This window comes from Xiphophorus hellerii, chromosome 13, assembly GCF_003331165.1.
Source record: "Xiphophorus hellerii strain 12219 chromosome 13, Xiphophorus_hellerii-4.1, whole genome shotgun sequence".
Taxonomy (NCBI): Eukaryota; Metazoa; Chordata; class Actinopteri; order Cyprinodontiformes; family Poeciliidae; genus Xiphophorus; species Xiphophorus hellerii.
Genome location: NC_045684.1, coordinates 688,001 through 699,677, shown reverse-complemented (window position 1 = coordinate 699,677; position 11,677 = coordinate 688,001). Strand labels below are relative to the sequence as shown.

The 11,677-nt window shown below is 44.1% G+C and overlaps 2 protein-coding genes across 2 annotated transcripts; one reads left to right on the top strand and one right to left on the bottom strand.

The window, feature by feature from the left end:
* Nucleotides 1-898: 898 nt before the first annotated feature.
* Nucleotides 899-4,043, bottom strand: LOC116731568 (classical arabinogalactan protein 9-like). Its single transcript, XM_032581391.1, has 2 exons — nt 3,769-4,043; nt 899-1,621 (listed from the first exon to the last, which is right to left on the bottom strand). Exons 1-2 carry the CDS (start codon nt 3,820-3,822, stop codon nt 899-901), a joined length of 777 nt encoding a protein of 258 aa, XP_032437282.1. The 5' UTR covers nt 3,823-4,043.
* A 4,410-nt stretch (nt 4,044-8,453) lies between these two features.
* On the top strand, nt 8,454-11,201 carry LOC116731150 (mediator of RNA polymerase II transcription subunit 30). The gene is made up of 4 exons (XM_032580695.1): nt 8,454-8,747; nt 9,221-9,379; nt 9,460-9,549; nt 10,899-11,201. The coding sequence occupies exons 1-4, from the start codon at nt 8,601-8,603 to the stop codon at nt 10,992-10,994; spliced, it is 492 nt and encodes a 163-aa protein (XP_032436586.1). The 5' UTR covers nt 8,454-8,600; the 3' UTR covers nt 10,995-11,201.
* The last annotated feature ends 476 nt before the right edge of the window (nt 11,202-11,677 follow it).

The window sequence follows — 11,677 nt, the reverse complement described above, 5'->3', positions numbered from 1 at the left end:
CTACAAGAAAGTGCAAACAGTGAAAGAAATATTTACAATAATAATTATTTTATAAGTAAAGAAAATATAATAAAAAATAAGTACATTTTTCATCTTTTATCAGCTACTTTCAGGGTTTATTATTAAAATAGAACATTTTAATCAGAAATAATTTATCGCCAAAATAAGCAACATTTTAAATTCAGCATTAGATGAATAAACAGTCCTGAGCTCAGTAACAGTTTTATAGTTTTTATCGTTGCTCAGGTTCTGGAGCAAAGCGTCGCTGAGTTCAGTCTGAAAGGAGGAACTGGTCATCAAAACGGATTTAAACTCAAATCAGGAAAACTGAATCGAAGCTGTGAAATCCTGGAAAAGTCTGATTTTAATGTTTGATAATTAGGCCGAGCGGCTGAATGATGTCAGACTGAATATTTTACACCCAGAACATAAATCCTGTCTGATTAATCTGGACCAGGTTTGATTTTAAAGTGAAACATCTAAAATGTTTCTGGATTAAAGACAAATTTACAGATTTTATGAGGTAACCTTTAATAATGCGGGAGCTGCGTTCCCTTCGTGTGAAATCTGTTTGAATGTGGATATTCCTGATGTTTTCTGGACGTTTTTCCAGGCTGTTTAATCCTGAATGTCCTCTGCACAAAGAACACCGGCTGGATTTGCATGTGTTGTTCTGCAAATAAAAGCTGTTTTACTTTTAAAATCAGGATGTAAATCAGGATCAGGGTTTAGTTTTCCATCAGCTGCAGCGAAGCGAAGCGGAGCGGCGGGTTGGACTTTCGGTTCAGGACAAACACGAGCAGAACCGGTTAACGTTTTATTGCTCATAAAAACAAAAGTTCCGATGATTTCTGACGGTTTATATTGGATCAGAGCAGAGCTCAGCGCCTGCAGCACGTCACCGCTGAACCCAGAGAAAGTCCAGGTTCAGGTGTGAGCGGCGCGCTGCAGCAGCATGCAGGCCGCAGCCAGCAGCAGCTGCTGCAGCCTGCGGCCTGCAGACACGCAGCCCGACCCCGCCGTGGGGGGGGCAGAGGTCAGGGGCGTCGTACCGCCGCTGCTGCCTGGGGGGCTCCGGCTGGGAGCCGCCGTGATCCGGGTCGTCGCAAGCGGCTGGAGGTCCGTCTGGGGGGCGGCGGTGTTGGGGGGGGCGGGTGGAGGAGGCGGGTGGGGTGCTTTTAGGGTCGCTGCCGCCGCCGGGGGGGCCGTCACTGCTAGGGGGGCTCTGGCTGGGAGCCGCCGTGATCCGGGTCGTCACAAGCGGCTGGACGTCCGTCTGAGGGGCGGCGGTGCTGGGGGGGCGGGTGGAGGAGGCGGGTGGGGCTCTGGTGGGGCCGTCACTGCTAGGGGGGCTCTGGCTGGGAGCCGCCGTGATCCGGGTCGTCACAAGCGGCTGGACGTCCGTCTGAGGGGCGGCGGTGCTGGGGGGGCGGGTGGAGGAGGCGGGTGGGGCCCTGGTGGGGTCGCTGCTGCCGCCGGGGGGCGTACCGGTCTCCGAGGGGGGGGGCGACCAGCTGAGCGTAGACTGGAGGGTCGCATTAGTCCCTGTGATGGTTGAGGTGAGGGTGGTCGCCATGACGACAGTGGAGGAGCTGTAGCTGGAGGAGGTGGTGTCCTGAGCCTGCAGGGGGAGGAGAGGTGGAGTGAGAACCGACCTGCACCTGGAACACCTGGAACAACACCTGGAACACCTGGAACAACACCTGGAACAACACCTGGAACATCTCGAACAACACCTGGAACAACACCTGGAACACCTGGAACAACACCTGGAACAACACCTGGAACAAAACCTGGAACAACACCTGAAACACCTGGAACACCTGGAACAACACCTGAAACACCTGGAACAACACCTGGAACAACACCTGGAACACTGCAGTTCCAAGATCTGACAACTATAATAATCTGGAACAAACTTCCAGAAAACTGCAAAACTGTCAAAACAACATTTAGTTATAGATATATATTTAGTCTGTTAACTAAATATTTTAGTTTGGTAACTAAATAATGAAATCAACTGAATTGGTAAAATGTTTCTCTCCTGTCTCATAATCAGGTTCTGTGTCGTGTTTTGTGCTGAAATGTTCTAAACAAATAAACTCGACTTGATTTGGATCAGAACCAGAGAACAAACAGAGCTTCCTGTCTGAGCCTTCAGGTAATGACCTGTGTGTGTGTGTGTGTGTGTGTGTGTGTGTGTGTGTGTGTGTGTGTGTGTGTGTGTGTGTGTGTGTGTGTGAGTGTATGCAAAGGAGCAGCATCATCTGTTCCATGACCACATTAAGGGACTTTGCATGCGGCTGCCGTCGCTGATCTGCGTTTCCTGCAGACGTCATCCTGTCTTTGCTTCAATCTCAGTTTCTGCTTCGTGTTTTTCCTCCAGATCTCCTCCTGCTGCCCTGCAGGAGCGTCTCCGGCCCGATCACAGCTCTTCTACGGCGGGGCCACCCTGGGCCACGTCGGGCCCCGTGTTGGGTGCCAATTTGTCAGCAGTCAAAATGTAGCAAGTAACACAAATAAATCACCACAGGACTCGTTCCTGTCTGATTTATTCCAACTGGTCTGTTTTACAGCGTATGATCAGCCTGTCTGATGATGTGTGATTTTATACACTGCAAAAACAAAATGATCTTTGGTCTAGTTTCTAGTGCCAATATTTTAGTTAACTTGAAATAAGTCAGAACTAATTTATAAGTAACTTCTTAGCGAGATATGGCAGCTTGTTCAGTTCCTTAATATTTCATTATTCCTTAACATCGATTAATAAAAAAGTTCTTCCTCAAACAGACTGATCTGACGTTTCCCAGCCGATCAAAACATCCAGAATAAAACCAGTACCCTCCTCCACCAGCAGGTGTCAGGCTTTTTCCTGCTCAACCAGAACCTGGGCCTGAACATGACCTCTGACCCTGCAGGCCCTGAACTGTCTCCATTTGCTCTGAAGCTCAGTTTATCTTTCATCACTGTGAATCTTCATTAATGTTCCAGTTATTCCAGTAAAACTGAGCCAAACCGTCATTTTCCCATGATGCCTCTGTGAAACGCCATCATGGCTCCAGTTCATGTTAATCTGCTGGACAGTTATCTTACCAGAACCAGAACCAGCTGCAGCTTCCTTCTCTGATCTGATCGGGTTTATTTCCCGGCTGAAGCAGAACCTTCCCAGAGGCCAGCGGGTTGTTCACTGGTTCTACTGGTTCTGATTACTGGTTCCGCCTGATTGGATCTGGGATCTGTTACTGACTCGACCCAACCCGTCGATAACTTTACTGTTTGTAACTAAATATTTAATTTGAAGTTAAATATCTGTTGGTTTATCTGCTTGTTAACTAAATATTTTGTTTAAAGTTTTTTTAACTAATTTTTTATTGTGACATTTATAACTGAGTGGATAAAATGGTTAAAATCTGATTTTGAAAAATTAACTTTTGTTGTTATGAAAAACTGAATAACTAAAATTGTTGCTGTTAATTTTTTACAGTGTAGCTTCATAAACTCAAACTGGTTATATCCGAGTCACGTTCTGGTCTGCGACCGTCTACCGGTGACGGTCCAGTTAAAGTCCAGGCTACGCCCAGCAGAACCGGGCTCTGGGCAGGCTAACGGACCCGGTCACGGCCGACCCGTCAGAACCTGAAACCAGAAAACCCGGAGCAGCTGCAGCCGGCGCTGCATGGAAATCTGCATTTGAATGTCGCCATGCTTAAGCTGCTGAACCAAATGTCTGTTCTGGTTCCTGCGGGCCGGCCCGTTCTGCTTCCTTACCTGAGTGCAGCTCAGGAACATGACGACCAGAACCAGCACCTGGGTTCTCTCCATCCTGCCCGGGTCGTCCGTGTGTCTGTCCCCTCCTCCCGGTCTGCCGTTTTATACCTGAGCGGCGCCGCGGCGAGGCGATAGCAGCTGATAACACTTCTGCTCTCAGACTCAACTTCCTGCAGGAGAAACGACCCAGAACTCTGGTTCTGTTCATGAAACAGAACTTCGCACTTCTGACCCGATTCAGACTGAACCATGAAACCTCTGAACCCCTTAAATACAGATTCGCATGAACCCAGAAGGCAGATGTGAATAAAAACAGGCAGAAACGAAACATTCAGAGAGAAACAGCAGGAAAAACGTTCAGCTGCAAAATAACAAAATAATAATAAATATTGTTCCTGGAAACGACAGGATGAGGATGAGGCCGACATTCTGCTGTCAAACTCCTGGAATAGAATACAATAATATAGAATAAAATAAAATAGAATAACATTAAATTAAATTAAATAGAAACGGCCTTTTCTCTCCTGCAAAGGGGAATGCATGTAGCCTCATTATCAGGTATGAATATTCACATAATAAAGCTTTTAATGACTTAAAAACAATGTATGAAAAATGAGATAAGCAATAATAGTAATAACAATATTATAACTATTATTGGTATAATGTATTATTGAACAGTTTTTCTGCGCAGTTATTAGAATAAGAATATCAGACTCAAAGGGAAACGTGAGTCGGATCACTTTTCCCAAAATGTACATAAAATCTAAATTATGTTTTTATTTTTTACATGTTTGAAGTAAATAAAGGTTTTAATTTCTAAACTGTTAAACTAGGATGACTGTTTATCTGGAGCTGCAGGGAAATTAACTGAATGTTGTGGTTTTATTTTCCTGATTGATGTTTTAGTTTATGGATCAGAAATGTGATATTTTAGTTTATGGATCATAAATGTTTCCTCTGCTGTGTTTAGTTTTTCCTCTCAGTTCTTCTGTTTCCACTCTGAACATTTTTTCTCTTTCTATTTAGTTTAAATGTCAAAAAGTAAAAAAATAAGACATTCTGGATTGAAACATAAATTTTTGTTTTCTTGAGGAATATGATTTTTCCTTGAAAGAGAGAATAAAAAAATGAACTTTTTTTTTTCTTGCGTTTTTCTATTGCATATTTTTCTCTATAAAACATTTATGTCTGTCATTTCAAAAAGCCAACAGGAAAATGTTCCACAAGGAGAAAAACAACTTTTAGATATTTTAAATTTTGTTTTGTTTTACTCAAGACTTTTAAAGTAAAAAAAGAAGATTTGACCAGACAGCAAACTGTCTTTCCTCCACCAAACTTTCTCTCCCAGATAGAGAGACAGTTTGAACCAGCTTGAATCAGTCTCACTTCAGCTAAACGCTTCGTAAGGAAACCAGCAGAGGAGACGATAAATCAGCTGAAACTGGGAGGAAACCACAGAAACCAGCAGCTATGAGCTGATAACAGGTCCTGGTCAGACTGATGGTTTTATCGGCTTTTCTTTTCCAATTTGAGGCCAAACTGGAAATTTATCTGGGGAACAATTTTAAACCTTAAAAATGAATAAACAGCTTCCTGCCTGCTGCCCCTGCAGGGTTTGTCTGAGGCCGGAGCTCCAGGTCAGGCTGTGGGGGCCTCGCCTAAAGGTCAGAGGTCACGGAAACAGAAAGGTTGGGAGGAGAAGAGCCAGTTGGTTGTTCTGCTCCGGGAGACAAGCTGCTCTTTGTGGCGTTTATCAGCTGCTGCGTTTTTCCTGCTGCGGCGCAGATAACGCTGCAGGACGCAGGGAGGGAGCCCAGTCCGCCCTGCAGCGCACTGGTTTCACTGGTTTAGTTGCCATGGTAACACTAAACAGAGCAGAGAGGAAGCAGCAGCCATTTTCATTTAATCAGTTTGAACACCACAGTAGTCTTTTCCAGCGTCCAATCAGATTGCTTAGAAGCAGAAATTAAACCCAGTGGGACCAGACTCTTCGCACGTACGGCGCTGACGTCATATCCGCATGGGTAAAATGCGGCTTCTTGCTTCTGCTTTGAGTTACCATGGCAGCTAGAAAAGACAAAGTCTTATTTCAGACGCAAACAAAGCAATAATATGAATATTGTTGTCTTCCTAATATAATGGGCTTTTAAGGTTTCATGGATTTCCAAGCGGTCCTGAATTAAGAAGCCGGTGGCTTGTAAATATCAGTCGCTACCAGTTAAAGCTAAAGCCGCACAGCAAAGTTTACAGCCTTCACTTCACTCCGGATCAACTTGTTCAGCCTAAAACTACCGGGGGGAAACGGCTGGTAAATAAAGGAGCCTCCTGTGTTATTTCCATGGACTCACTTCTGTATTCAGCCTGAAAGAGTTTATGGGAACCAGAGAGCAGACCAGAGCCAGACAGCCGAGCTACTGACCCGCCTGTACAAACCGCTGGAAACACCGTCCTGCTTCACAAGAAACATGCAAAGGTAATAAATCGAAATAACACGGAGACCTTAAGGAACTCGGCCATATTTTTATAAAAGCAACAACTTTGAACCTGAACAGTCAGCTGAACTCTGACACCAGAGCTGCTCTACTGTTAAGCTATGGGCTTGTTGTGTTTCCTCTCGCTGCGGAAGCAAAAAGCCCGAACCGTAAAATCCCCGTTACTTGGCCTCTGTTCAACACTGACGACAATAAATAAGGTAAAAACATGGTCCTTTAGAACAGATTAAAATCTTTAGGACTTAAATAGCACATTTTGATGAGAAAAATGTCCGAGAATATTGCGAGATAAGCTAAAGCTAATGTTAGCCACAAAGTTTAAAGAAGTAAAACTCACCTTAGTATCTGTGAACGTATAACGAGGCGAACATCTTAAAATCTTTCTCCAGCTTATTGTTGGAGCTTCGGCTCGATGTTCATCATTAATTGTTACCTTGGACAAGCACCGAGTGTAAAATGACATTTTCAATAGACCGGAAGCGACCGAGCCACTTAACGCCAAACGCGGAAACTGACGTGCAAAGATCCTGCTGTGCACGTCAAATGTGCGTCAGATTTACGGTCGTACCAGAAACACACTAATACAAAGGTTCCAGGTTGGCCATGAAAAATTCAACTGATTGTGTTCATTTTTGACATGTTAAAGTCTTTGTAATTAATTTAACGCAGTAGCGTCCCAGTGCTGACAGAAAGATTTTCTGTGGTGAAAACCAACAAGCATGTGGCGACAGTGTGCAGGAACAACTCCTTTGTTTTCAGTTGGGTCTGTATTCTGTTTTTATCAGTGAAGCATGTCGACCTGCCTGTTCCTGAAACGTTGTAATAAACTCAACTTCTGCATTTGGTCCTAAACAGTTTGGTCTGGCTTGGTTGGAGCTGCCTTTATGAATACAGTATGCGGGTCTGAATGAATCATTGTAATTATAAAACACAAAAAACAAACAAATAAAACAGTAAAATATAATAAATAACATAAACCAGCTGCAGGAGATCTCCTCTAAGTTAAGAGATTTTATAGTTTAAATGTTAAGTTCAGTTTTTTTTTAACCAGATAAATGAATAAAACCAACCAAATGCATATAAATATTGATTTGAGTAATCTAGTAATTAAAAGAATTAAAAACCAATGTGAATCTATACAGTAAATGGTGTAATTGTAAATATGACTGATGTGTTATTATGTTGACTTGTTTTCTTCCTCCTATAATAACCTGGCCTGATGATGATGATGATGATGATGATGATGATGATGTAATCAGCAGTAATGACTCGGATGTCCTTCATATCGCCTAGGAAACCGGCGCTCATGCAAACGCAGCTGATATTTACATGCTGGGTAGAAACTTCCTGATCCGCTGTGATGCTGCTGGATAAGATCCGCCAACATCCTCCATCACTTCATTCATCGCTTCTTTCCTGACGTTGTGCAGATTTTCAATCAAACATTTCAGAGTTAAAAGTTACATTTGGTTGTTTTTAATTTAGCCAAAGCTTTTATTCTTGCATTTTAAACTTTAATAATGATCATAAACAGGTTCAATGAAGAACCGGGTTAAAGCAAGTTAATAAGTGACAAGTAACATATTTCCAACAAACTAAACATTTAGTTTACTGACTATATATTTTTGTCCCAACTAAACATTTCACAATCTAAACATTTAGTTTGAAGCTAAATATTTAGCTTTGATCTAAATATTTACCATTTTAACTTGTTAGCTAAATATTTAGTTTGAAACTGTGACATCTATAACAAGGTGAAAATGTTCTTTAGAAAAATTAACCCATTTTTTCATTTTATGACAAATTTAATAATTTTTAATTATTAAATTAAACATTTTATTATTTTTAGGGTAATAAAAACGGCATCCCATAATTTGAAACAAAAACACCCATTAATTATTCTAGCTAATTATAAACTTTATTATAAACAGGTTTATGGTCTCATCTTCACACAGGTTAGAAAAATAAACAGATTAAAATCTGGATGTCTGTCGCCCTCTGGTGGAGAGAGTCCAGCATTCAGCTTCCGGTAGGATTTAATGTGAGACCAGAGGAATTAATTTATTACATTCATTTTGTATTTAGATGAGACAAACTTTGTTTCTTCACCTGGCTTGGTGACGTCATCCCCCGTGAGCTGGCTGTAATGAACAGGTTCCACCACCAGGGGGCAGTGTGTGGATTTGAGGCTCCCCACCAGCAGCCGGAAGTGACGGAACGAGCCCGCGGTGAGCAGAGTGGAGGATCGGTGGGTTTAAATGAGCAGAGGAGCGTCTGGTATCAAACATCAGCCGCCCAGAGGTTAATCAGGCCCCCGCGGTCACTTCCTGCCCCGGCCTGATGGCGGCGCCGCCCCAGCAGCAGCAGCCTCCGCCCGGGGCGCTCCGGGAGATCTCCCCGGTGTTCCTCTGCAGGATCGGCCAGGAGACCGTGCAGGACATCGTCACGCGCACCATGGAGATCTTCCAGATCACGCGCGCCACGCAGGTGAGAGGCCGCAGGTGTGTCCGGGTGGGGGCAGGATTACCGGGGTTCTGGAGAACCTTAAACCCGACCTTAGCACGTTTCAGGTCCGGGGAGGTTCGGAGGTACCTCGGTGATCCAGAATCTCCTCTGGGTTTTATTTCTGGCGGAGTGAACGGAACCGGTAGAGAAACGGAACCGGTGAACGGGACGGAACCAGGGGTGTACACAGACATTTTGGGGTCGGGTTCTCCAGTGGATAGAAGGACACCTTGTGGTTCTAATGGAACTGCTGACGGGTTTTTAAAAAGCGTTGTGTTTTTATTTTATTTTTATTTTTGCCAGTTTATTTGAAAATAAATACTTTTATCTTTGATTTGATCTTTAATTTAAAAATAAAAACAAACTGTCCAGGTTAAATGGGAAAAAAAAATCTTCCTGACTGGTCCAGCTCTGGTTCTGGTTCTGGTTCTGACATCCCCCTGTGTGTGACCCAGCTCCCTAACGGAGTGACCCAGAGCCACGCCGTGTACCAGGACCGGTTCGGGAAGCTGCAGGAACACCTGCGGCAGCTCGCCCTGCTCTTCAGGAAGCTGCGGCTGCTGTACGAGCGCTGCGTGGAGATGACCTCTGACCTCCAGGAGTCGCCGACGGAGGTGAGGGCCGAGCCGGACCTGGGTTCTAACAGCGGTATCCGTTAGGATCCGATCCGATCCGTGTGGTTGTGTGTGTTCAGCTCGTCCCGTACGCTGGAGAGGAGCTGGTTCCGGTCCGATCGGAGCCCTGCAGCCCGGCCGTCATCCAGGAGCGCCAGGAGGTTCTGGAGGTGAGAGAAGCCCAGTTATCCACTGTTCACCGGTTCTGATCCGTCTGAGTTCTGGACGGGTTCTGGTTCTGTTCATGTTAGCGACCCAACATCAACCTTCAGCCTCTCACAACAAACGATTCTGGATGATAAAATGTCCCAGAAATGATTGTGATCAATGATAATATTGTCATTTTGAAACCATTTAAAACAAATATAAAATGTGATAATATAATACTGTATTATTATTTATAATATTAACAATGGCATAATAATGCAAGATCAAGAAAACTTTAATTTCTAAGGAAAATTTAACACTGGAGCCAGAAAACATTTAAAATGTCCAAAATAAAAGAAAACAAATGAATGGATTATGAAGTTTCTGTAACCAAAATTATATGTAAACAATAATAATCATAATAATCGTAATCATTCAGCTTCGACGGGGAAAACAGGCTAAAGGGGCAGGAAGTGCAGACTAACTACTTACTGGGTGTCAAATGTTTGCAGCGTTTCTCAGAGCGGTGGCTTTTCACTGATATTGAATGGAATTAATTGATTGTTTATTGATTATTGTGACAGTGAATTAGCCGATGGGCTCCAGCGTGTTGACGGCTTCCAGAGAGGATCTGAAGTCCAGATTCCTCTTTAGTGTCCAGGTCAGGTCGTTGATGGTGCAGGTCCCTGCAGACGCCTCCAGGGGGCAGCACTGCCTCAGCAGCAAACCTTCAACTGGTTCAGAGAACAGAGGCAGGTTATCGATTATCAATCTAAAGGTGATTGATCTTATGATGGACAGTTCTCCATGAGCCCTGACAACCGACCCGCTTAGCACCATTAACGGCGCCGAACTGAATCATGTTGTGCCTTTTCTCCGTTATTCCCTCTGCTTTGCCTTCGTAGCACATCAGTAGTTTTTGGTTGAGGAGTTGCTGCTTCTCAGCAACATGAAGGTGGAACTTCAGCACTTTGTTCAGTTTTTATATTTCTAAACAGAACCGCATAAAGAACATTTTACTTCCCACACCGGACTCTGATTGGACAGTTTCTCTTTCCCGTTCCGTTATGGCCGCCATCTTTGATTCTGCATCAACTTTTTCCTCTGCTTGATGATAACCAGCGGCGCCCCCTGCTGGATGGCGGCCGAGCGACAGCACTGAAACGGGTCTGAGCGGACGTAGTTAAAGAATCAATCAACAATTTATCATCAGTCAATTAATTGTTTTTGTAATTTTGTATGTTCTTATCAAAATGGACATCAGTGAGTCGACCTGGATAACCATCGGCCAAATAATAAAGAACATAGTTCAGGTGGTTCTGGTTCTGTTGGTTTGGACCCTGGTCTGACCCAGATGTTCTGTTTCCCACAGAAAGTCCGTCAGAAGAACCAGGAGATGAAGTTTCTGATGGACCAGATGAGGAACCTGCTGTGGGACGTCAACGCCATGCTGACCCTCAGGAAGTGATGAAGATGCATGACCTCCTCCTCCTCTTCCTCAGGCAGCTAGTGACTCTGTTTGTTCAGGTGTTTCAGAGCTGGCTGCACTTCCTGCTGGCCGCCAGCAGGGGGCGCCGGTCTCTCCTGTCTTTGTTTCCTCACTGGGAGGCATCTCACGGTGTTTTTGTAAACTGACGTGCTTTTGTATGAAATAAACCTTTTTTTAACATGTTGAGTGTTTGTTCCGTGGTTCCCGTTAATCCCAGCAGGGTTCCCGTTAATCCCAGCAGGATTCCCAGGACCAGAGCTGCTCCAGCCCCGGGTGGAGCTCGTTTTCCCGGCCGTGTTGATCCGTGTTTCCTCCCACGCCGCAGCAAGTCGAGGACTCATTCAGTCTGATTCACAACAATAACACAAAGCTGACTTCCGGCCCGAACCCACCAAACCCGACCCGAATCCAGAATCTTCAATCAAGGTGCATTGTGGGTTTTCAGAACCGCCATGGTGGCATCGCGTCCTTGAAAATTGGAGCTGAACCTGTTTTTTTTGTTTGTTTGTTTTGGATCAAAGTTAAAATTATCCTGGGATTTAATTCTGATAAATTAAACTCAGTGGGTCGTTTCAACAATAATAATTTTAATATAATTAATTTTATTATTTAATGTGACACTGACGTGGGCTACTGTTTGTAAAGTTAGTCGAAGAATACAT